General features: G+C 42.0%; 1 protein-coding gene and 1 pseudogene across 2 annotated transcripts in view; one reads left to right on the top strand and one right to left on the bottom strand.

Moving 5' to 3' along the window:
* LOC144489456 (chloride channel protein 2-like) overlaps positions 1–27,033 on the top strand; it is a 563,382-nt gene that overhangs the window by 281,763 nt on the left and 254,586 nt on the right. For both annotated transcript variants that reach the window (XM_078207326.1, XM_078207318.1), the window contains exon 5: positions 17,097–17,230. In XM_078207326.1, the coding sequence (XP_078063452.1) occupies positions 17,097–17,230 (134 nt within the window). The remainder of the gene's footprint in view (positions 1–17,096; positions 17,231–27,033) is intronic.
* Positions 24,792–24,995, bottom strand: LOC144492025 (U2 spliceosomal RNA; annotated as a pseudogene).

Below are 27,033 nucleotides of genomic sequence, written 5' to 3'. Positions count from 1 at the left end.
AGGTTTCTTGGAGTATTGTCAAGAAGTATAGAGCTGTGGAATAGGGTGTCTAAATCCATTATAACTGGATCCAAATTTTGACTTTGTTTTTAATTATGTGAATCGCTGATGGTCTATCATCCTCCTGATAGATTTATTGCTCCTATCTCTCCAGCATTCCCTGCTTTACCATTCCATTCCTCTTTTCCCTCTTCTTCGTCACTAGAATTTCATAGGCCCTTGATTACACTTCATCCAAAATAGTCCACACATCACAAACTCACTGCGTACCTAAAAGTCTGATTAACTTTGAAAGAAAAATTACTTTTAACAAAAGAAAATGGTGAACTATAGTAAAAGGACATGACTTCATTTCACAAATCTCCTTGGTAATAGAACCATAGAAAATTACAGCTCAGAAACAGGCCTTTTGGCCCTTCTTGTCTGTGCCGAACCATTTTTTGCCTAGTCCCACTGACCTGCACTTGGACCATATCCCTCCACACTCCTCTCCTCCATGAACCCGTCCAAGTTTTTCTTAAATGTTAAAAGTGACCCCGCATTTACCATGTTATCCAGCAGCTCATTCTACACTCCCACCACTCTCTGCGTGAAGAAGCCTCCCCTAATATTCCCTTTAAACTTTTCTCCTTTCACCCTTAACCCATGCTCTCTGGTTTTTTTCTCCCCAAGCCTCAGTGGAAAAAGCCTGCTTGCATTCACTCTATCTATACCCATCAAAATCTTATACACCTCTATCAAATCTCCCCTCAATCTTCTACGCTCCAGGGAATAAAGTCCCAACCTATTCAATCTCTCTCTGTAACTCAGCTTCTCAAGTCCCGGCAACGTCCTTGTGAACCTTCTCTGCACTCTTTCAACCTTATTTACATCTTTCCTGTAACTAGGTGACCAAAACTATACACAATACTCTAAATTCGGCCTCACCAATGCCTTATATAACCTTACCATAACACTCCAACTTTTATACTCGATACTCCGACTTATAAAGGCCAATGTACCAAAGGCACTCTTTACGACCCTATCCACCTGTGACGTCACTTTTAGGGAATTCTGTATTCCCAGATCCCTCTGTTCAACTGCACTCTTCAGAGTCCTACCATTTACTCTGTCCTTCCAAAGTGCAATATCTCACACTTGTCTGCGTTAAATTCCATTTGCCATTTTTCAGCCCATTTTTCTAGCTGGTCCAAATCCCTCTGCAAGCTTTGAAAACCTTCCTCACTGTCCACTACACCTCCAATCTTTGTATCATCAGCAAATTTGCTGATCCAATTTCCCACATTATCATCCAGATCATTGATATAGATGACAAACAACAATGGACCCAACACCGATCGCTGCGGCACACCACTAGTCACAGGCCTCCACTCAGAGAAGCAATCCTCCACAACCACTCTCTGGCTTCTTCCATTGAGCCAGTGTCTAATCCAATTTACTACCTCCCCATGTATACCCAGCGACTGAACCTTCCTAACTAACCTCCCATGAGGGACTTTGTCAAAGGCCTTGCTGAAATCCAGGTAGACAACATCCACCGCCTTCCCTTCATCCACTTTCCTGGTAACCTCCTCAAAAAACTCTAATAGATTGGTCAAACATGACCTACCACGCACAAAGCCATGTTGACTCTCCCTAATAAGTCCCTGTCTATCCAAATATTTGTAGATCCTATCCCTTATCACACCTTCCAATAACTTGCCCACCACCGACGTCAAACTTACTGGCCTATAATTTCCCGGATTTCTTTTGGAACCTTTTTTAAACAATGGAACAACATGAGCCACCCTCCAATCATCCAGCACCTCCCCCGTGAATACTGACATTTTAAATATGTCTGCCAGGGCCCCTGGAAGTTCAACAATAGCTTCCCTCAAGGTCCGTGGGAATACCCTGTCCGGTCCTGGGGATTTATCCACTGATTTGCCTCAAGACAGCAAGCACCTCCTCCCCTTTAATCTGTAACGGTTCCATGACTTCCCTACCTGTTTGCCCTACTTCCGTAGACTCCATGCCCGTTTCCTTAGTAAATACGGATGCAAAAAACCCATTTAATATCTCCCCCATTTCTTTCGGTTCCATACATAGCCGAACACTCTGATCTTCAAGAGGACCAATTTTATCCCTCACTATCCTTTTGCTCCTAACATACCTATAGAAGCTCTTTGGATTTTCCTTCACTCTGTCTGCCAAAGCAACCTCATGTCTTTTAGCCCTCCTGATTTCCCTCTTAAGTAGCTTCTTGCACTTTTTATACTCCTCGAGCATTTGATCTGTTCCTTGCTGCCTGTACATTTCATACAACTCGCTCTTCCTCTTAATCAGTGTTACAATCTCCCTCGAGAACCAAGGTTCCTTATTCCTATTTACTTTGCCTTTAATCCTGACAGGAACATACAAACTCTGCAGTCTCAAAATTTCTCCTTTGAAGGCCTCCCACTTTCCATTTACATCCTTACCAGAGAACAGCCTGTGCCAATTCACACTTCCCAGATCCCTTCTCATTTCATCAAATTTGGCCTTTTTCCAGTTCAGAACTTCAACCCGAGGACCAGATCTATCCTTATCCATGATCAGGTTGAAACTAATGGCATTATGATCACTGGATCCAAAGTGTTCCCTCACACTCACGTCCATCACCTGCCCTAACTCATTTCCCAATGGGAGATCCAATATCACATCCTCTCTAGTTGGCACCTCTATATACTGATGTAGAAAATTCTCCTGAACACATTTTACAAACTCTACCCCGTCTAAACCTTTAACGGTATGCGAGTCCCAATCTATATGTGGAAAATTAAAATCCCCTACTATCGCAACTTTGCGTTTCTTGCAGTTGTCAGCTATCTCTCTGCTGATTTGCCCCTCCAATTCTCGCTGACTATTGGGTGGTCTATAATACAACCCTATTAATGTGGTCATACCTTTCATGTTTCTCAGCTCCACCCATAGGGCCTCTGTAGACAAGCTGCCTAATCTATCCTGCCTGAGTACCGCTGTAACATTTTCCCTGACCAACAATGCCACCCCCCTCACCTTTTATCCCTCTGCCTCTATCCCGCCTGAAACATTGGAACCCTGGAACATTGAGCTGCCAGTCCTGCCCCTCCTGTAGCCAAGTTTCACTAATGGCTATAATGTCATATTTCCATGTGTCTATCCACGCCTTCAGCTCATCTGCCTTCCCCACAATACTCCTGGCATTGAAATAGACACACCTCAAAAGGTTATTTCCACCACACTCAACCCTTCCATTTGTGATTTTACCCCTGCTCCACTATCTGCTCTGGCACTCTGGTTCCCACCCCCCTGCAAATCTAGTTTAAACGCTCCCCAATAACACTAGCAAATCTCCCTGCAAGTATATTGGTTCCCTTGTAGTTTAGGTGTAACCCGTCTTTCTTGTACAGGTCCCACCTGCCCCAGAAGAGGCCCCAATGATCCAAGAATCGGAAACCCTGCACCCTACACCAGTTCCTCAGCCACGTGTTCTTCCGCCCAAGCATCCTACTCCTACTCGCACTGGCACGTGGTACAGGTAGCAATCCTGAGATTCCTACCCTCGGGGTCCTGCTTTTTAACTTCTTTCCAAACTCTTTGTATTCACTCCTTAGGACCTCCTCACTCTTCCTACCTATGTCATTTGTACCGATGTGTACCACAACATCTGGCTGATCACCTTCCCACTTTAGAACGCTGTGCACGCGATCAGAGACATCGCTGACCTTGGCACCCTGGAGGCAACAAACTCCAAAAGTAACTTGTTCAATAACAAATCCACTACTTCTTTAAGAAAACTGCTATTCAGACAGCACCCAAAATCATTACGTTTCAACATAACAGATTGCTTTTGACTTTCTTTCTTTGCTAAGATAATTAATTGTTCTATCCTAACATACATGTGCAACCCTCCCCCGCCCACCACCCCCCACACCCATTCTCTGAGGGTCAGTAGACACCTCCAGGCTTCCACCGCTCGTGATCTGATTGTTAGTGCGTCTGTAAGAATAGCCAAAAGTGACAATCTGTCAGTCGCTCTCCATTTCATGTTGGAAAACATCAGGCCCCCGCAATACGCAGCCTTCAACACAACACAGCTGTAAGCAAAATGTCACTGCACCATATTGGCCATTGCGCCACCGTTAAGACCGATTAAATTGCGTGTCACTGCATCCAATCCAAATCCCACTCCAGATAACTGAAAATGGGTAAAAAAACAAAGTTGTAGGATTTGACTGTCCTCCCTGGGTATTGCTTCTGCTCTCCTAGGGAGGCAGTGGAGTGTGGATATAATTGTTTTGTATTTGTTGCAGCAAGATAATGAAGCAAAGCTGTTTGTAAACACAAAGACATGAATGCCAATTATGCTTCTGACACACAACACAAGAACGTTGCAAATTATTATTGGGTATGAGCTCAAGATATTCTTTCTGGAATGTTTCCATTTCTGCTGCACTTTGTTGGTTCATTAATCTCAAATGCACAGCCATATTGTTTACTTGCCATTGTGGCAGTGCGTGACTGATGAAGAGTGGCAGCCCAGGGTCCTGCTCAAGTAATGTATTATTGATCCTATTTGGAAAAAGAAATGAAAATTGAATCTTAATAATGCATTTTATGTGACTTGTACTGAATGTTCCATTAAGCAAGTCGTTAGATTAGCAGAGGTTCTGTGCCGCAATCTACATTAACAAAACGTGTTGTCTATAAATTCCAAATCTGTTGAATAGTCTGCTACTGAAAATTAACTGTTATATGAAGTGACGGGAACACACCATGTGTCGATACATTTAATTAGATAACTGCAAATTGAAAAGAAGTGCTTACAAGTGCTGGAAATCTGAAAATAAACAGCATTGCAGTTAGCATCTGTTAGACACTTATGATGTATACCCTTCAACAATACAGTTAATGAGGGGTGCCCACTCATAATGCCATAGCTTATTTTTTTCTCTTTCCAGATGCTAGCAGACCTAATTATGTATTGCTCAATTTTTGCTTTTGTAATTCGTGTTTTGTTGTGCTCACTTAGTTTTGATGGAGTAAGATTATTGTGGAGTCTTTTTAGTACATGGGTACAAGGGTGTTTAGTGCCATTGGCGCTTCATCGCCTGAACAGGACACATGCATATCAAACCTTTCTGACCAACGTCACTACAATGCCTGGGCAAATCAGAAAATTGCTCATTTTATGAAAACATACAAAGTGAAATTTTGTGCTCAAAAATAATCATGCCAACCGAATGTTCTGTGCAGTGTTAACTTATTTGCATCCAGATACTAGTTAATTGAAATTGTCAAGGGGAAGTTGCCATTTCTGAATACAGCACCATTTAGACCAGCCTAAATTTGCTAGTGAAAAGATTTTATTTTGATAAACTGTAGTTGACGTAACACAAACCAATAGTTAACTTCTTGATATCCAATTGTGTCTGTTGAAATGCATTTTGAGATATTTAATGAGCAGATTATTTCCTAATCAACTGGGCATTATTTTTCAAGAGATATACAGTGCATTGCCCATTAGATCTAGGGATGGGCAATAAATGCTGGCCAGCCAGCGACGCCCATGTCCCACAAATGAATAAAAACAAATCTGTCATGATGTCCCTTGACTGCAAAAACCTCAATATTCCTTCTTCTTTGACCCTTCTTTCGCCATCCAGCAATTCTTCCCTGAATATGTATTTGTGATATTTCAAAACCAACTCAATCAATATTTGACTTGCTGACTTCCACTGGAATCTTTACTCCTGGATCTGGGAGGATTCTGCTCTTTGGGGCTGAGTTTCTATGGGACATTAGCTTCATTCTCTCTTCTCTGTCAACCCCATCCCTAGCACATTCTCCTAGGTTAGGGCTCATTATAGATGTGAGACAGGCTCCCAGTAACAGTGTGGTGGCATTAGGTAACAGTGGGGCAGCACGGTGGCACAGTGGTCAGCACTGCTGCCTCACTGCTTGAGTCACTGTCTGTGTGGAGCTTGCATGTTCTCCCTGTGTCTGCGTGGGTTTCCTCCGGGTGCTCTGGTTTCCTCCCGCTGTCCAAAGATGTGCAGGTTAGGTGCATTGGCCATGCTAAATTCTCCCTAACAGGCGCAAGAGTGTGGCGACTAGGGGATTTTCACAGTAACTTCATTGCAGTGTGAGTGTAAACCTACTTGTGACTAATAAATAAACTATAAAACTAAACTTAGGAAGAGGCAGTAAGTGAACAAAAAAGAAAAAAAAAATCAACCGGAAACTTGGGCCTGACTCCCCACAACCCAAATATTCTTGCAGTGATGGGGAAAGTGGAAGCTGTCCCGGTCAGGGCCAGGGGAGGGAAATCTCAGCTGAGGAGGTGCAATGCTGGTAGATATTGCCAACTGAATTTTGTCACATTCTCTGCTGTGACCCTACCTATTTTGGGCAGGACGACGCAGAAGAATTTCTCCTCTTCGACTAAAAACTGCGTGAAACTACCCTGTGAAATACAGCAAATCTGAAGAATAAATGTTCTGCCACCGTCACAGCCAAATAAAAATTCTTCCTACTCGCATTACAGCTGCAGAAAATTCTTAGGTACGGTTGTCATGACAGTTTACTCATCCATGTTATATATGCAGCCCTAAAAATAACATTTATAATAGAATGAACAAATTCAACACTTCAGACAAAATTTTGTCTTGCCATTTGAACATCCTCTCTTGCAATTGCCCCAGTTGCCTTTCTCATAGGTAGTCACCAATTGCACATCATCAGATCCAGCCTACATAAACCTCATTCAGCCTTATGCTTTAAAGTCTCTCCCATGATCTCAAATGCAGCAGGACTTTGAATGCACTTTTTTCCTCCCTCCCCCACATCCCCATAAAATGACATTACAGAGAACAAGGTAGCAGTGGCCATGTCTTGTGACTTTACATGACTTCTCCAGTGTTTTACATCGCACTTAGCTGTCAGCTTTGCCTTGGCCTTGTTGTCTAGTGAATCCATCATTTAGCAGTCAGACCTAGCTCTGCAAAACACACCTGCGACAGCTATGCTAGGCCATGCCTTCACTTGTTCAATGACAGGACATTCCTATCAATTGGCATTGACTTTATCAGGAGTGTCACTATTTTTCCTTCTATGTTGCTGCATTTTGCCACATTCAATGTGTTTTTTTTATTCATCCGTGGGACATGGGTGCTGTTGGCTGGCCAGCATTTATTGCCCATCCCTTGTTGCCCTTGGAGGGCAGTTGAGAGTCCACTACATTGCTGTGGCTCTGAGACACATGTAGGCCAGACCAGGTAAGGACGGCAGATTTCCTTCCGGAAGAAACATTAATGAACCAGATGGGTTTTTCTGACAATTGACAATGGTTTCATGGTCATCATTAGACTTTTAATTCCAGATTTCTTTTTTATTGAATTCAAATTCCACCATCTGCTGTGGCGCCATTCGAACCCGGGTTCCCAGAACATTAACTGAGTTTCTGGATTAATAGTTTAGTGATAATGCCACGAGGCCCTCACCTGTGTCACAGAAATGTAGATTGTTGTATATTTTCCCCAACCAATGCACTACTTCTGAAGTTTTCAAAATGACTCTTCTTATTTTGACAAATGCATCAGCCAAATTCACCAAGCAAGGTCCCCCGAAATGAGATGAACAGCCAGTTAATCCGGCTTCCTTGTGTTATTGGCCATGGACGAAACCTTGGAAAGGACAGTGGGAGAATAATCTGTTCTTTGAATAGTGCAATGGCGAGCTTCACATCAAGGATGTGATATTATCTGAAATCTGCTGGAGTGTGAACGTTTTCAAAGACTTTGGTGGAACAGAGACAGCTCAGAAAGAGAAAGCACGAAGATGTCACCTGCGATACAAACTTTCACAAGGCCTCGGAATGGCAAGATCCAGGAGTAAAGATTCCAGTGGAAGTCAGCAAGTCAAATATTGATTGAGTTGGTTTTGAAATATCACAAATACATATTCAGGGAAGAATTGCTGGATGGCGAAAGAAGGGTCAAAGAAGAAGGAATATCAGCAAGTGCCAGAGCCAAATTGTTCATATCTGCCATCCCGTGACCAATCATCTCTGCAGAATCTGGAACACTTCCTCACATCCATCTCATATCGTAACACTTGCAATTCGCCAGAACCAAAGGTTATTAAAAGGGTACTTTTGTACTCCATCACTTGCCTGCAAACTGTCTCATATTTATTATGTCAGTCACTATTTTTGTCAAGTCTGAAAGAAGAAGGTTAAATTCACTGATGTCATACTCCCAATGATAAAATGTTCTTGATGGTAATGTAGCACTATGATGTCCAATCCGTCCTCTTTAGAAAGTAAGATGAGCCCACTTGGAGGGCGAGACAGTGAATTTACACAACAATTTTATTTACAACCTTGAGGCTATATTCCTTTACATTTCACAAGTAGGCTTACACTAACACTGCAATGAAGTTACCAGGGGATTGTCACAGTAACTTCATTGCAGTGTCAGTGTAAGCCTACTTGTGACACGAATAAATAAAAAACGAAACATTTTGGCAGGAATTTTCTGGCCGTTCACACTGGCAGAATTCTCCAGTCCTGCTGGAGTGAAAGCAGATTTGGCTGATGGCCAAATTCTCCGTCCTCGCTTGCAGCAGCGGCCAGGCACGAAGTGCCGGAAAATTCCGGCCTCTAGCCTTACTTTGGTAAAGTCCCAATTCAAAGTCCAGTTTTTCAAAATATCCTCTGTGACCAGTGAAGTGTTGTGTTGATTTGCATGTTGACAAAAAGTATGACGATGTTGAAACGGGTTTGACTAAGGGCAGAATTCTCCCAAGCCACTGCTGGTGTGCGTGGGGTGGGCATGGGGGGCTGTAGAATATGGTGGGAGGTTAGAAATCAGTTTCATGCCGGCTGGTACCTGTCGTGGCGGTTCAGAAAACCCACCAGAGGCTGGCATTAATCTCTTTTTTTTCATAGAATCCGTATAGTGCTGAAGGAGGCAACTCCCTCCACCATGCTAGATTCTCAGTGATGCCAATGGGAAAACATGCTGGTGTGAAAGACGTTTGAGAACAGCGTGGTTTGCAGCTGTCAAGACTCACCTGAACAATGCCTGGGCAGCCCCTGGAGTTTAGCATGAAGGCAGCTGGCAACCCTATTCCCTGGAACACCACAGCAGTGAGTGGGGGGAGCCTCTGCAGGTGGGCCTTCCAGATTTGGTGTCCTGGTGGGGGCCCACCTTCCAGCCTCAGAATGTTGGTGGAGATCCATCTTCGTTTTCAGGTGACCCATCAGCTTTCTCCTAAAGTGTGTTTGTGATGTTGGTGGCCTTTTAAGAACGGCATCCAGACGTGACGACGGGCTACGCACTGTCCAGACCTGCCCTGCCCACTGAATACAGCGTAAAACACTTGGATGCATAATTACCGAGGTCGGGACGGGATGATTTGGCATCTTTTCCCACTGGCCTCCACAGTGGGAAACACTCCACGTTCCTGCCACAGCATCGAGTCCCATAATGCAAGAATTTTACCTGTATGTTTTTCAAGAAAATATTGTCTGAATGCCAGGGAACACTAGGTCAAAACACCATCTGTGGGCTTTGCAGGGAAGTTTTAGGCTGACTGTTTTATAGCAAATAATGAGTTATAAGCTAATAAAAAAAAATCCTAATTAGGACTTTAATTAAGAAGTTAATTTTCCATATTAGCCATGCATCAGTGCAATAATATTGTAGATAATTGGAGAATTTTGCAATAAAAGGGAGTGAGAATTAGAATAGATAATCCAAGTTGCTGCAAATTCATCCTCTGAGAAGTAATGAGATCTACAAAACATATTCTGGAATAATGACAAGCAATGGATTTTCTTAACCACATAATTTTTTTTAATTGAAAGTAATTTCACGTGAGCAAGTGAATTATTGTACGGCATTTTACCAATATCCTTCGGAACTATATCAAGTTTCGGAAAGGTTGTTAAGCAGAATGCACAGATTTAAGGTAATTGGTCAGGGAATCAGAGGCTAGTTGGGTTTTTTTTTAATACTGAGCTGTTATGATCTGAAGGGACAGTGAAAGGTTCAAAATCACTTTGGAAGGGGGATGAGTAAATATATGAATGGGAAAATGTTAGCTGGTGTATGGGGAAAGGAAATGCAACTAATTGAATGGCTCTTTCAAATAGCCTGCACAGGTACTGTGACCAAATTACATCTTTCTGTGCTGTCACATAGTGATACAGCACAGAAACAGGCCCTTCTGCCCACCATGTCTATACCCACCATCAAATACCAATCTATACTAATCCCATTTACCAGCATTTTGTCCACAGCCTACTATGTCTTGGCAATTTAAGTACCTGTCCAGATGCTTATTAAATGTTGCGAATGTATCTGCCTCCACCACCCTCTCAGGCAGCATGTTCCATATTTTCCCCACCCTCTGGTTTTTTTCCTCAGATCCCTTCTAAAACATTTAATCCTCACTTTGAACCTATGCCCTTTGGTTCTAGACACCTCTGCCATGGGGAAAATATTCTTGCAATCTATCCTATCTACGCCCCTCATAATTTTGCATACCTCTATTGGATCCCTCACCCTCTTCTACTTAATGGATGCTCTGTGATGCGCGATATAACACACGAGAGGCTGGATGTACTTGGGAAATAAAGGCTTTTATTACCAACAATAACAGAGCTACTATATACAGTATACGATCCCAGACTAAAGGGTCACCAGGCAGAGCAGTGACCTTTATACCTCTCCCAAGGGGGCGGAGCCAACTGGGGTGTACCATAGGACTATATTAACAGGTAGAACAGCCCAACCCTAACCCCAACAGTAACATATCTACAGACTCATAGTACTGGCCAGACCATGGCTCAGCACTACCTGATGGGAACCAACAATGGTTCACCACACTCTGTGAATATAAAAGATCCTTTTTGTGTAAATTGGCTGTTTAAAAAAACTATTTTTGAGACATCGAGAGAACATTGTCACACTGAAATTGGTCTATGCCATTGAAGTTCCCAGAATTTCAAATCTGTTTCTTTGTGTCAATATCATTTTTATTTGGTTTGAGATTAAACATTTTGACAATATTTTCCAGTCAATAGACAATGAAAAATCAGCTGTCAGTTCACCAAGAATATGTTTAGTGTTAATTTATCAGTCACAAGTAAGGCTCACATTAACACTGCAATGAAGTTACTGTGAAATTCCCCTAGTCGCCACACTCCGGCGCCTGTTCGGGTCAATGCACCTAAACCAGCACGTCTTTCAGACTGTGGGAGAAAACCAGAGCACCCGGAGGAAACCCACGCAGACACGGGGAGAACGTGCAAACTCCACACAGACAATGACCCAGCCGGGAATCGAACCGGGTCCCTGGCACTGTGAGGCAGCAGTGCTAACCACTGTGCCACCGTGTCGCCTTAGTGTTGCTGATGTTGTCCAATTTGACCCCCTATCTGTTTATATATTTGGGTGAGAAAAAGATTTGCTGTGTTGTATCCAGGTTTGTATGTCAAAATTAGTGTCAGGTGTAGAGGAATTTTCTAACCCGCTAACTTTAATAAAATCTGCACCAACTGCTCTCTGTTTTTAAACCAAAGGTATTTCTTTCCAAAGTTGGGGTCCATGATCTCTGCTTTTTACGTCCATAATGAAAATTTAAATAACATCAAATAACATTTAAGAGCCTCCCAAAGCACAGAGCAGTGAGAGAGAAAAAATAATTCTGAGCTAAATGAGAAGTTAAAAAAGTTAACAAAATTTGGTCAGATTGAAGAGGGCCTTAAAGAGAAGGCAGAGATGCAAAGAGGAGTAGGAAGGACATTCCAAGTGTGGGGCCTCAGCAGCAAAATGCGTACCCCTGATATTGGGACAAAAAGAAGAGGCATAACTCAGAGGAAGAGTGAATTTGAGACAGTTACAGTCAGGGATGTTATGTTCAAGTGGGGGAATTTTGATTTGAGGCTTTTGAGGACCTGGAGCTAATGTAGATTAGTTATGACAAAGGCAATGGGCAAGTGGGACTTGGTGATTGGGTAGGATATGGACAGCAAAGTTATGGAAAGCTGATTATGGGAATCCGACCAAACAAAAATTTGAATAGTCGAGTTGCAAGGTTACAGAGGTATGGATGAGGGTTTCGGATGTAGATGGGCTGAGATAGAGATGGCAGCATATGCAGTCTTAGAGATGGAAGTAGGATGGTCTTTGTGATAGATTATGGGTTCAGAATTAGAGATTGGGCGATTTAAGACATGAACTATGAATAGTCCCATTCTACCAGATACAGTGGCTATGGAGCAGGAGGTAATCAATGGTGAGAGTACAGAGTTCTATTCGTGTTGGGATCGCTAGGTGTTTCTGGTTGTGGTATTGTTCTGGTTTGGCACCGTCATTCCATTTGGTGTTTGTCCTTAAAATGATCTTGGTTCTGGGCATGTGCTGACAATTCCATGTGCCTTCATTTGGGTGTTGTACTCAACCTTTTTGCTCATGTTCAGGTTCTGTAGTTTGTTACCTGCTGATCATAGGCATCTTTCATCTGACCCTATTTTTTCAATTCTGGCATCCTGTACTTCTGGGAGTATCGACGAGTGATGACTGAAAGGGGGTTGTCCGCACCTGTCTGCTGAATAGTAATTCTGCATTGGTTCCACAGTAGTGACGTTTGCAAGTGTGGAATAGGTATATATATTCAGCCCAACTGTTCTACTGAGCCTGTTGGCTGAGAAGCTACAACGTGGAATGAGACAGGCTCCCCCAGTGTAAGAATGTCCAATGGTGAACCTTGTGGTCCTTGTCATTGCTTTGATGATGTCATGATGGTAACCAAGGACAGGTCTGTGTTGACTTCAATCAGGCAAATGAGGTTGGCCTGCTAGAGTGCGAACTCCCTGATTGAGTTGGGGAGGCAATGGCCTCGTGGTATTATCGCTCCACTGTTAATCCAGAAACTCAATTAATGTTCTGGGGATCCGGGTTCAAACCCCGCCACGGCAGATGGTGGAATTTGAATTCAATAAAGGGCAAAAAAGATGTCCCTGATTGGGCCATCAATTAGGACTCAATCAGGGAGCCCCATATTCCCTATTTAAAGCAGGTGTGTCAGTCTCTCTACCTGCTGAAGCAGGGAGAACACAGAGAGCACTCTGTTGTATAGTATGTCTTGTAAATAAAGGAACCTTTAATGACGGGACCTTCGCCTCGGTGAATTTATTACAAGGTCCCTACACACAGGTCTCCGATCACTGCACTTGTGGTGTCCACTATATAAAATATCTGGGGTGACCATGATGAGTTGCTGTAGCAACACTCCAATGTAATGGATCCCAGGGACAGAATCATTGAACCATTGTACATAGTGAGTTTGGCAATGTTTTGTTGAACTATCGCTTGCCATGTCTGTGGTACATAAATTTCACTAGATGAAGTAGAAGGATGTTGGGACCTGCACCAGTATCCAGTTTTGTATATAAATAATGCTGTGCCTGCATCTGTGGGCATGTGATCTGAATAGTGGCAAAGGCTTCTGTTGATACCACTGTGCCAATACGTTAAGTGCCACATGTCTTTCATACTTTAAAAGCTGGCCAATTCCTAGGAGTTATGCATGAGATCACTCTTCCCAATGTTTATCCTGTGTTGGCTGTTGTGCCAATGATGGACAAATTACACATAGCCTGTGGACTCTGTCTAGATGGTTGTATGGCTTGGTACTTATGTCTGCTTTGCAGAAGTGCTTCCTCATTGTGATCATTGGGTTGGTCCAAGAGATCTTTTTGGAATGATTCTATGGGAACAAATGCAGTAATTAGCTCAATTATTCTGTCAGCTACTTTGACATTGTCTAAAGTCACAATTGTGCTTCTTGTCACTGCATCAACTTCTGAATTAATCAATGGTTTCTACATTGCAGCCCAAAAAACATACATTCCAGATGAGATATTTGGCAGTTGAGCTCCTCATATAATTGATCTTCAGGTGTTGACTATAATAAGTCTTCGGCGGCAGAAGTCCCTTCACTAAAATCCCTTTATTTACAATTCCAAAAACAGTACACAGAGTGCAATCAATCAGCAGTCTTACCTTCGGGAGTGCCTGAGGAACTGCCATTCCTAAGTAAATACAAGGAAAAAGACTCCCTGATTGGCCGATCAATTGACTCCTTAATCAGGAAGTTCACATTCCAATAGGCCAACATCAATGGCCTGATTGAAGTCATTACATTGACCTGGTTGTTTATTTGTAATTTAATGGGTTGTTGTCTGATAGACCTGTAGTGTTCAGTCTGTGGAGGTCTCCATTGCCAATCGCAATTTTAATCTGAATGGCATATTCCGTAGATCTGCCATCTTTGACGCAGGTGGCTGCCTGGGATGTCGATGTCAGTGATATGACAATCACTGCAACTGCACGTGCAGCTAGTGTGGCGTCAGCCTTTCCATTAACACATCAAGTCTTCTATCAAAATTATGCCTTCCTTGTGTTGTGTCTGAGACAGTGTGTGGCCAGAAATCACAGCTCCTGATTATGGTGTATGATGGTTGGAGATTGCATCAAAGGCCTACTTTTTATTAACTTTTGAAAGATGAAAAATATTCCGCTGTCAGATTAATATAGGATGAAGTCATGACATTATCCCCAATATGAAATGAGAAAAAATCATCACAAATTCTTCTCAGTTGACTCTTGTCTGTAGTACAAGTTATATCGATCCCTTTTCCGTGCTATAGGAATAAAATCATATGTACAGTAAGTGAATCATCCATATCAGGCATCAGATAATAACTCAATTAAGAGCCGTATGAAGTTTTCCTCCTTCCCTGGTACATGCCTCTTTCAGCATCATTCTAGAATCAATTTATTGGAGCTAATTTTGACTTTGTACAATAGTATATAACAAACAGGTGGTAATAAATCAGCCACTCGGTTTAAATATCTCCCAAGTTGTATTGCCATTAAAGTCAATGATCCGCTGAAGGCACATATTGCAGCTGCCATACTGGGAAAAGGTTATGCAAATATTTATTGGTTCAACAGTTAGAAGAATCTTTTGAAAACTAATACTGAGGTAATTTACAGGGTCAGAAAATGTAAAACATTTTAATGCAGGCTGAAAGATGATAATCTTGTCTCCCACTACACTGCAAAGCAGTGTTAACTTGCGCATCACCTTTTAACTGGGATTTTGACTGAGTTTACCCCATTGCTCCTCTAATCGTAGCCATTGACTTTGGAATTAATGCTGCAGTTGCAATGGCGAGAAAATATTAGCTGAATGAGAAACCTCTCTTACCCTCTCCTTTCTGAACATCTTCTGGATTTCACTTGGCTTGCAGACCATCTTCAACGAGTAAATCATTTTTACTGTTAGATTCCAATAATTTCTGTATATATTCAACCTGATCGTTGTACTCTTGGGTGCTTTGTCTTTTGTACCTCGGCTCATAAGATATATTGAAGGATTTAGCAATATGGATGGATTAGACTTTGTAAGCCATTGCTAAGTCAGTAACTGCCACTAAAACACAATACAATTCTCCTCCTCCATTCAGGAAAAAATAAACCCTTCAGCCAATTAATGCCTTATCTGAATGTATTCTAATATTTCAGGATCAAAAAAGTGGCAAATAAAATTAAAATGTAGTGAATGGAAATAAATAAGCTTTTGACACGTTAGAGTCAATGTTGGAACTTTGAAGTGGGAGAGTAGAGGGATTCAGTTACCTGACTCTTGTGATCTCTATTTGCAAGGAAAATAATACCCATGTGTAATCTGAGAGGTCACATGACACAGGTTACAGTCTAACAGGTTTATTTGAAATCACAAGCTTTTGGAGCACTACTCTAAGACTTCACCTTGTCCACCCCAGTCCAACACCGGCATCTCCAATCATGTTTAATCTGGTACATCACGCCTTTTTACCTTGTACCATTCAGTTGATGAACAGGAAACAAATGGCATAGGCCAGAATGCATTGTATCTTTCTATACAACAATCAGTGTGATGCCATAAATACATAGGTGGATCATTAATCAATTAAGTGATTACAATAATTTAACAGTTGAGTGTAATCGTCATCAAGCCCCCACTGCAATTGAGCAGCCGGCTTGCTACACATTCCTTCTTTGAGTTTTTTCCTTAAAAGGGAGTTAGTGTGCTGGTGAAAATAGCAACATACTTTGCAGCAATTGAATGATCTCCGTACACTGCATGTAAAAGGTACTAATGTGCAACAAGTACATCACCTATTGTAAATGTTTATGAACTGGACTACAGTGGAAGTGCTGCTTTAGTTTAGAGTTTGGGATGTGTGCAGAAAGATGATAAAAATTTAATTAGATGGTAAATTGGGCAGACTTTATTTCAAGTCTGTGATTCTGCCACCCGAACTATCCTTTCTGCTAGACAATATTTTACATTCTGGTGGTACTGGAGCAAATCTACTACACTGGCTTATTGGATAGGCTACTTCCAGTGCACTAAATACTGATGATTCTGTTTAAAGCACTTGGGAGAAAACTACATCAGTTTCTGATACCAACAAATAGTAGGGGGAAGACCATAAATCTGGGTTAGCGTAAAAAAAACATAATTGGTCAAGTGAATTCTAAAACAGGACCAAGATAATAAATAAGGCAGAGTGATTAAATAATATCTTGTATTATGATAATGACCACATGCTAATTATTGCATGCTGCAGCATGGAGGTGACTGTTCAAGTGCCAGCAACTTGATAAAGATGTTTTCACTCCGTGTATTGCTTCGTCCTTCAACGTGAAGATGACCATGTTCATCACATGGGGTTCTTGGCGGGTACGTAAGTGACTGCTAAGGCTGATCTGTGCCCAGACGTTTCTGCTGCTAGTAGCTCAGTTCTTATTCAGTGGGAAAACCACTCTTGCACACTGCTAACCAGCATTGATGCCACAGCTCAAGGCGCTAATACTGTTTAAAGACAGCATATCAGTAATGGCCTGTTGGAAAGTCAAACTTCATGCTTTATTTATCTGTACTTTAGGCTAGCACTCATTACAGGTCAAAAATGCAGACCAGTATCCTGTGAACTTTTTAAACACTTTGATTTGTATTCTTTTTATCAACAGGATCTGGGATACCCGAGATGAAGACAATCTTGCGTGGGGTGGTGCTAAAAGAGTACCTCACTTTAAAAACTTTTGTAGCCAAAGTCATCGGTTTAACCTGTGCATTAGGAAGTGGGATGCCATTAGGTAAAGAGGTAAGAAACTTGATTATAGTCGGTTGTGTTTGAGACTTTTGACCAAAAAGTGGATTGTTGGCTCAAACTATTGGTACAAAATTGGATTGAATGATCTAAGCATTAATTTCAAAAGGTCCAGCACTCTTTTTATTTTAAGTTGGTTGAGGAGTAGATGGAAGCTAGAGTTGCTGGAACATAAAGGTAACTAGATATTTAAGTAAGATATTGTTGCAGAACATGGTTCAGTTGTTAAAACTGTTAACAGTTTGAGATAAAGAGTTTTAGGTTCAAGGGGTAACCACATCTGCTAGTATTATTTATACATATAGACTTGCAGTCACTAAAGACAAACTATTCTTTCTTCAGTGGATGTAATCTCTTTCCATTTTCTCCACGTCATTCACTCTCTCCTTTCTCCACTAATGATCCACTTATCACTGTCTCTCTCTCTCTCTTTCTCTCTCGCTCAATTTCTCTCTCATCCTCTTGCACTTTGTCCAGATTCTCAATTTTAAAGAGTGCTGCGCAACATCTGCTCCTGCTGAAGATCCACCTTGCCATCTGGAGTGAGCATTGAATTTAAACTCGGTCAACAACTGCCCAACTGCTGCATTTACACGAAGCTGTGACAATGGCCAAGCGCCTCAGCCACCCCTACCTCGCGATTCCCCTAGATTTCTGTCCACTGTCAGTGTGAGGCTGAGCCTGTACTATGATGGCTCATGGGTGGGAAGAGATCAGAAAGTTGGAAGGTCGCGCAGGAATGCAAATCTTTCAAAACCTGTTTGGTTGAGATTCACATCCGTTAGTTCAAAGCTGCAGTTTTTGAATATTTAAAAGGTGCATTATGAAACCTGCTGAGACATTAAGTAATGGATGTCTCCCTGGAGATTGTGTTGTTTGTGGACTTGGAGGAGGAGGTGGATGAGTACACAAAGGAGGAAAGGATGGTAATGAGGAGAGTGAAGGGAGTTGTTATTGGCATCCATGCCACAGGGTTGATAGAAAATAGAAAACCTGTTTGATTTTCCTGCAGAAAATATCTGAAAATGTTGTGATTTCATCTAAGAACATAACAGAGGTATTAGCTATTGAAACCTGACTTGTCACACTAACACCCAGGCACTGCATTATATGTAGCTATGATGATGACAATAGGGCTCAACTTCTATGCTTCTGGATGTTCCAGGCAATCTGACATAACTAATGTTAGTCAGTCAATATCTTTTGATGAAAAAGGTTCCCTCTATTTCTGTGATGTAATAAAGTCTCGTGCCTTTTTGACAACATTTCATTAATGGCATAAATATCATAGAATCCCTACAGTGCAGAAGGAAGCCATTCGGCCCATCGAGTCTGCACCAACTCTCCGCCAGAACATCTTACCCAGGCCCACCCACCCCTGCTCTTTCCCTTAACCCTACACATTTATCCTGCTAATCCCCCCCCAAACCTACACATATTTAGGCACTAAGGGGCAATTTAGCATGGCCAGTTCACCTAACCCACACATCTTTGGACTGTGGGAGGAAACTGGAGCACCTGGAGGAAACTGACGCAGACACAGGGAGAACGTGCAAACTCCACGCAGTCACCCAAGACCGGAATTGAACCAGGGTCCCTGGTGCTGTGAGGCAGCAGCTAATATTTTTAAAAGAAGACAGTTAATCACCTCATGAGGTCAACACCCTGAGAAAAATACACTGGGTTCTATCAGAAATGTAAATCTTTTGCTATTACCTTACTCTTCATTATACCATATTGCTGTCTTTTATCATTGTGGTTACCCCTTGAACCTAAAACTCTTTATAAATATAATCCTAATGTCTCATCTGACACTCATTGTCAGGAGGTTTGTGAGCTTTGTAGCTGGAACTTTACCAGTGGTGTCAAGGAGTAAGATGGTACTCGCCACAGTGAAAAAGTTGAAGAACTTGGCTAAGTATGACTACAAGGAAAATGTAGTAAGGTGCTTGCTACACCATATAGGTGGGCATTGTCCCAACCTGCCATTTTGCAATGGAGGGTGATATGTCAGTATGGCTTCATATTTACTGAGCACAATAGGGGCCTTTTTGAACAAATCATACAGATAATGTAAGAAGAGGAGGTTTATAATCCAAGATCAGTTTACTTAAAAAAATCATGGGATGCTGGGGAAGGGTCTGAAGTCAAGTCTTAGGCTTCTGGTCAAGGACTTAAAAATAGACCTTGAAAGAGATCTGATAAAGGAAGAGACATTAACCTATTGCTGATCAACTCCAGAGAAATTACTAGTCTACTAGCAGAGCAGACTCGATGGGCTGAATAGCCATATGCCATATAGTCAACGAAAATAAAGAGGAAATAACAAAGCATTTCCATACTATTTGATGAAGAGCATTAGGATTAATAACCCATTATAAACATTATTTATGTTTATAATGTTTAAACATTAAACATGTCCCCTTTGCATTACAATGTTCATCAATTTTCTTTCATGTTGATGGAAGAAATTCACTTGCTGGTGTGTATGAGATTACAGCATCTAGTTCATTTAATAAAGCAACTTTCATTGATATAACTCTAAGATCACACTATTGCGTAACCAGATATTAGGCAGTAAGAACAAACATCTGATTATAAAAACTAACACAAATACTGCGGGTGCTGGAAATTGAAAATTAAAAACAGAAAATGCTTTTCATGGGATGTGGGTGTCCCTGGCAGGACCAGAGGATGTTGCCCGTCCCTAATTGCCCTTGAGAAGGCGGTGGTGATGAGCTGTCTTCTTGAACTGCTGCAGTCCATCTGATGCAGGCACACTCGCAATGCTGTTAGGCAAGGGATTGTAGGATTTTGATCTTGTGACAGTGAGGAACAGTGGCTTGGTTCCAGTTCAGCATGGTGTGTGGTTTGGAGGGGAACTTGCAGGTAATAGTGTTCCTATGTGTCCGCTTTAGTTGGTTGAGGTCTCAGATTTGGAAGATGTTGTTAAAGGAGCTCTGATGTGTTACTTGTGAATGATGCACTCTGCTGCCGCAGTGCATCGGTGTTGGAGGAAGGAATATTAAAAAGTTGGTGGATTGGATGCCGATCAAGCCATCTGCTTTGTTCTGGATGGTGTCAAGCTCCTTGAGTATTGTTGGAACTGCACCCATCCAGGCAAATGGAGATTATTCTATCACACTCCTGGCTTGTGCCTTGTTGATTGTGGACATGCTTTGGGGAGTCGGGAGATGAGTTATACGAAGCAGAATTTCTAACCTCTGACCTACTTTTGTAGCCATGGCATTTATATAGCTGGTCCAATTCAGCTTCTGCTCAAAGGTAACGCTCAATACATTGATATTTGGAGATTCAGTGATTGTAATAGCATTGAATGTCAAGGGGGAGATGGTTAGCTTCTCTCTTGGAAATGCCTGGTACTTGTGTGGTTCAAATGTTACTTGCCGCTTGTCAGCTCAAGCTTGAATGGTGTCTGGATCTTGTTGCATATTGGCACAGATTACTCCAGTATATGAGGAGTTGTGAATTATGTTAAACATTGTCTCGTCATCAGCAAACATCCCCACTTCTGATCTTATGAAGGTCATTGATGAAGCAGCTGAGGATGGTTGGGACTCGGACACAACCGAGGAATTCCTGCGATGATGTCCTGGAGCTGAGATGATTGGCCTCAAACAACCACAGCCGTCTTCCTTTGTGCTTGTTAAATCTTCAACGAGTTAATTGTTTTCCTATGATTCCCATTGACTTAAAGTTTACTAGGTGCTGCACTCTTGATTTGATTTATTATTGACACATATATTGGGATACAGTGATAAGTGCTATACAGACAAAGCATATAGTTTGTAGAGTACATAGGAGAGAAGGAAAGGAGAGGGTGCTGAATATAATATTACAGTCATAGCTAGGGTGTAGAGAAAGATCAACTTAACATAAGATAGGTCCATTCAAAAGTCTGATGGCAGCAGGAAAGAAGCTGTTCTTAAATCGGTTGGTAAGTGATCTCAGACTTTTGTATCTATTTCCTGATGGAAGAAAGTGGAAGAGAGTCAAATACTGTCATGATGCCAAGCGTGGTTCACTCTCACCTCCCCACTAGAGTTCAGTTCTTTTGTTCATATTTGGAATAAAGCTGTAATGAGGTCAGGAGCCAAGTGACACTGACAGAATTTGAGCTGAAATCAGTGAGCGGGTTATTGCTGTGTAGGTCTTGCTTTATAGCATTGTCAATGAACTCATCCATCACTTTTTGTTCAGTGAGAGTAGAATCAGGGGGTGCAGTAACTGACCAGATTAGATTTGTCCTTCTTCTTGTGGACCAGACATACCTGGGCAACTTTCCACATTGTTGGGTAGATGCTTTTTGAGTTTTTATAGCGGTTTGATACAATTGAGTCGCTTGCTAGGCAATTTCAGAGAACAGGACATCTGTGCGTCTAAAGTCACCTATAATGACTCTAAGCATAACAGATTCCTTGCTTAAAGGATATTAGTGAACCAGGTAGATTTCCAACAATAATCGATTTGCAGTTTTGCGTCACTATTACAGAAACTAACTTTCAATTCCATATTGTTTTAATTAATAAAAATTCAAATTCCACCAGCTGCCATGGTGGGATTTGAACCTCTTGCTGTACAGCATTAGCCTGGGCCTCTGAATCACTGGTCTTTTGATGTGCTGCCTCCATCCCCCTAAAATCAGGAATGCTGACAAGCCAAGTTGGCAGGCAGAAATCTCAGCAGGTCTGGCAGCATCTGTAAGGAGAGAAAAGAGCTGATGTTTCGAGTCCAGATGACCCTTTATCAAAGCTTTGACAAAGTCTAATATTAGATTTGAAACGTCAGCTTTTTTCTCTCCTTGCAGATGCTGCCAAACCTGCTGAGATTTTCCAGCATTTTCTCTTTTGGTTTCAGATTCCAGCATCTGCAGTAATTTGCATTTATCTAGTTGGTTAGTTCAGTTGGCTAGAGTGTGATGCAGAATGGTGCCATCCGGCCATTCGAGACTGCACCCACTCTCCGAAAGAGCATCTTGTCCAGGCCCACCCCGCAAATTTGTATATTTATCCCGCTAATCCACCTAACCTACACATTTTGGGACAAGAAGGGACAATTTAGCGTGGCCAATCCACCTAACCTGCACATCTTTGGACTGTGGGAGGAAACCGGAGCACCCAGAGGAAACCCACACAGACACAGGGAAAATGTGCAAACTCCACACAAACAGTCACCCAAGATTGGAAGCGAACCCAGACCCCTGGCGCTTTGAGGCAGCAATGCCAATCACTGTGCCACCCTGCTGCCCAGAAATCTATCTTGGCTATGGCAGTTCATGGCAGCCTGCCTCTTGTCTTGTCCCATGCTTGTGAAATAGTTCACTCTCAAGCTGTAGATAACCAATTGTCACTCCCTAATGGAGGAAGATTCCCCTGATTCTTTGTGGGCCATGGTTAATTACCTCGGTGTCATCACAGTCTTCCCAGGAAACACTTAAGTGCTGTAAGATGAAACCAGTCATAGAAGTGTTACAAGAGTAACTATATTTAATGCCTCCCCAGTTTCTGAGAAATTGGTGCTCATAAAAGTATATTGAGTGGACCGACGTGCATACTGCAGTGCTTTACTGACGAAATCGTCCCCATCAGTAATATAACCAAACTCAAGAGATAATTGATTTTATGGAGTTCCGGAGAATGGCAAAAAGAATAATATTTCAATCTGTCAAAAAAGTGCTGAGAAGCACCAGTAGTCAATCAATTAATGGAGAAATTGTTTGAACTTTATAAGTCCATAAACGTTGTTTGCAAATGTAATACAGCACATCTTTAAAATATGAGATCTGTGTGGTGATGGTCTCTAATGGTTTTATTCTCAAGGATCAACACAATTAAGTAATTGCAATTTCTTTTACTGTCACTGAAATGGGCAAACAACATATGTTAGAGGTCCCAAAATAGACATGTTCTGCCAGTTTCTTAATACTTTATCTTTCACAAAATTAGCTTTTTTGCCCACTCAGTCTATTTGCTGAGCATTACAAAACTAGAAACAATTAAGTCAACACTGACAGCTTGCAGACATCTGCTATGTTTGAACATTACGTAAGCTAGGAACTAGAGGTGAAGGTTAAATATCGATAGCATGTGTAAACAATTCAAGCAACTCCTAAACTCAATCTCCACCAAAAATATTATCTCCGTAAAGACCATCTTCTGAGAAATTTGTGGGAAGCAGAGAGGAGGAACAACTGTGGAACCCACAAGTTCCACCTTTTCAAATTCAATAACAGTAGGGACTAGGTAATTAATGAGTTGATGGGAATGCAGATTTGGGGGAAATCAAATGATACCAATAATATACATTAAATATAGCATCTTATATTACCACAACACTAAAATATTCTAATGAATTTTGAATAAATAATATTTCTAATCGCATTCATAACATGAAAGGACATTAGGCCCTTCGAGCCTCCGTGTCATTAAAGTGCACCCTGGCTGATCTACACTTCAACTCTATTCACTCTATTTTTGCTCTCTAGTTCTAATGAACCCTTATCCAGCAAAAATCCATCTGTTCTGAGAGCATTAATTATTTTATCATCCATGGTTTTCCAGGGAAAGAGAATTCCATATTTCTTAGTGTGAAAAATTGTTCCTTGATTTTTTTTTCTGAATGGCTCAACTCGTGTTTTAAGGTTTAAAAAACCCTCTTGTTTTATTCCCTCACCAGAAGAAATAATTGCTCTGTATCTGCCATATAAAATCTGCTTAACATTTGAGATGTCTTGTTCAGGTATGGATGCAACCACCCTTACCTTACTAACCAAGATCGGTGGCACAGTGGTTAGCACTGCTGCCTCACAGCACCAGAGACCCGGATTCGATTCCGGCCTTGGGTCACTGTCTGTGTGGAGTTTACACATTTCTCCGTGTCTGCGTGGGTTTCCCCCGGGTTTCTCCGGTTTCCCCTCTGACTCCAAAGATGTACAGGTTAGCTTGATTGGCCATGCTGAATTGCCCCTTGTATCGGGGGGTTGGCAGGGTAAATATGTGTGGTTATGGGTATAGGGCCTGGGTGGGATTGCTGTCAGTTGCTGTTGATGGGCCGAATGGCCTCCTTCTGCACTGTAGTGATTCTATGAAAATAATGCATTATGGCAACAATTATTCCTCAACCAACAAAAGCTGATCAACTGGATTTGATCTCCTTGTTGGTTACAAGACCTTGTGAGTGAATCATCTCCCATGTGTACCTACAAAACAATAGTGCCTATATTTCAGAAGTAATTTCTTGGCTGTGAAGTGCAGTGGAAGTCCTGAGGGCTTGAAAGATGCAATATAAGCACAAGTTGTTTTTTTTGTGCATATCCTCTGTATGTCCGCTTCAGAATGAGGCTGCCACAGAGCTTTGCCATCTCTGGAGACCAACTGAAGACAACTGCTTCCCCAGGAATGGCAGTTTTTAAAAAACTTTTCCAATTCAATCAAATCAAATCCAATTCAGAGTCTCAACAAGTTGAGACATTTCCGATCCAGGCTGACAAGACAGGGCGAGCGACCAAATCACCCTGTCCCAGGCCTGATCTACATGAGCCAAGCTGATTGGAGAAGGGAAAGTAATACCTCCTCCAAGACTTGAGCTCATTTGCATCTTAGCCAAAAGGCCGAGATGCCGCTTTTAAAAATTGCTTCATATGAAACATATGAAGCTTCAGTGTAACCTAATGACCTCAACCGAGTGCAGCATCCTATCCATACTACACTTGATCTTAGCCAAAAGGCCAAGAAGCGATAGGAATTCATTACCACCCAATCAAGACCTATGAGGTAAATGACAGGCAAAGTGTCACTCCCCATGGTGTAGCAGAGCACATTTTATTGTTGCTGCATTAAACCTGACATCACTTGGCCATTTGGAAAAGTGTCCCGTTTGACAGCTTTCTTGTTCTAATTCATTTCATTTTATGGGCAGCATGGTGGCACAGTGGTTGGCACTGCTGCCTCACAGCGCCAGGGACCCGATTCAATTCCAGCTTTGGGTGACTTCTCTGTGGAATTTGCATATTCTCCCCGTGTCTGTGTGGGTTTCCTCTGGGTGCTCCGGTTTCCTCCCACACTCCAAAGATGTGTGGGTTGGGTTGATTCGCTATACTAAGTTGCCCCTTAGTGTCAAGGAGATTGGCAAGTTAAATACATAGGGTTATGGGGATAGGGCCTGGGTGACACTGTTGTCGGTGCAGGCTTGATTGGCCGAATGGCCTCCTTCTGCACTGTAGGGATTCTATGATTCTAAACGTCAAAGCATACATGCATTCAGTTGTAGCAATGCAGAATCAGGTCTTTAGTGAGACACCATAGTTCATTATTCAGCCTCGAGTCTTTATTGAGACATCATACCTCACAATCCAGTATGTGTGCTTGGATAGAGCACATTTCATTATTTCATTATGTGGGGTAGGTTTTCAGGTCCCACCTACTGCGGGAATTGTCACAGGCAGGACAGAAAATTTGACGGACCATTTAAAGGTCCATTGACCTCAGGCAGACATTTTCGTTCTTGAGGTGGACGCAACCGAAAAATCTAATCCAGAGTGTGGTTCACTCACAGCTCTGATAGTATTTTTACCATTGATTACTAAATTCTACATGTACAGTCATTAAATCATAATCAATGATGCATAAAAGCAACATCAGAATAACTCTGGCTTACTGCTCTCAATCACATCTAATCGTTTCATTAACATGGTTATGGTACTCTTTTCAACTCTATGGTTACACTACCCTCACAAACTTGTCCAATCAATTTATTACTCTAATAAAGGATGACCAGGTTAACCTCTTCCTAAACTTTGGAGACGTGATTAAATGAATTTCACACATTCCAGCAGTCCTTTGTCTAAAATGAACATCTCTGCCTTAGGCCCAGTGACACAATGCATCCCATGTTTAGCAGAAAGCTAACTTAATTCATTCCACGCTGATCCCAAAGTCATTCAAAGGGCATTGAGATACTCGGGTAGTGAGAACGCATGTTCCCACATTCCTACAAAGTAAATGTATGTCCTACAAAATTACCCTGCATTATGCATCTTTATAAACATACACACAAGCTGGGGAAATAAATTGGATCTTTGACTGTCACTCATTTATTCTCCAAATTTCGTACATCTCAGTCCTACGTCCCCATTCACAGGACAAATCTCTGTATCACAGCGCAATGTGGATCAGAACCAGTAGGTTGGGGGGGGGTCCTCATTTTTGTTCTTTCACACAGTAGATGCAGGTAAATTGAATGCTGAGAATCAGTGCAGACTGGATGGCCTCTTTCTGCACTGTAGGGATTCGATGGTTCCATGATGCAAGTGACAGCTTTCCTTTGGCTTTGGGCCGCTACCATCTTTCTCTTGATATTTTTTCTTCACTCACCTTCACTCACATACAGTGCAGCAAATTGGGGGCTGTTCAGGAGATTTGAACCATCAATTTTCATCCATTTTTGCTGCCATGCTTCCTGATTTCAACTGGAATATTGCAGGAGAATTTAGCTCGTAAAGTTCAAATCTGGGTCCCTGGCTTTTTGTGTGGTATATTTTGATGATTTAGGAGAATGGTTAAGAAGTTTGCAGGTTATCTGAAAATTGGCCAAGTGGTTGATAGTAAGGAAGAAAGCTGTGGACTGCAGGAAGATATCACTGGACTTATTTGATGGTTAAGGAAGAGGCAAGTGGAGTGGCATGGTAGCACAGTGGTTAGCACTGCTGCCTCACAGTGCCAGGGACCCAGGTTCGATTCCCGGCTTGGGTCACTGTCTGTGTGGAGTTTGCACGTTCT

The sequence above is a fragment of the Mustelus asterias genome, chromosome 3 (assembly GCF_964213995.1).
Source record: "Mustelus asterias chromosome 3, sMusAst1.hap1.1, whole genome shotgun sequence".
NCBI classification, from domain to species: Eukaryota; Metazoa; Chordata; class Chondrichthyes; order Carcharhiniformes; family Triakidae; genus Mustelus; species Mustelus asterias.
The sequence above is the reverse complement of the archived record's forward strand: the minus strand, read 5'-3'. Positions and strand labels throughout refer to the sequence as shown.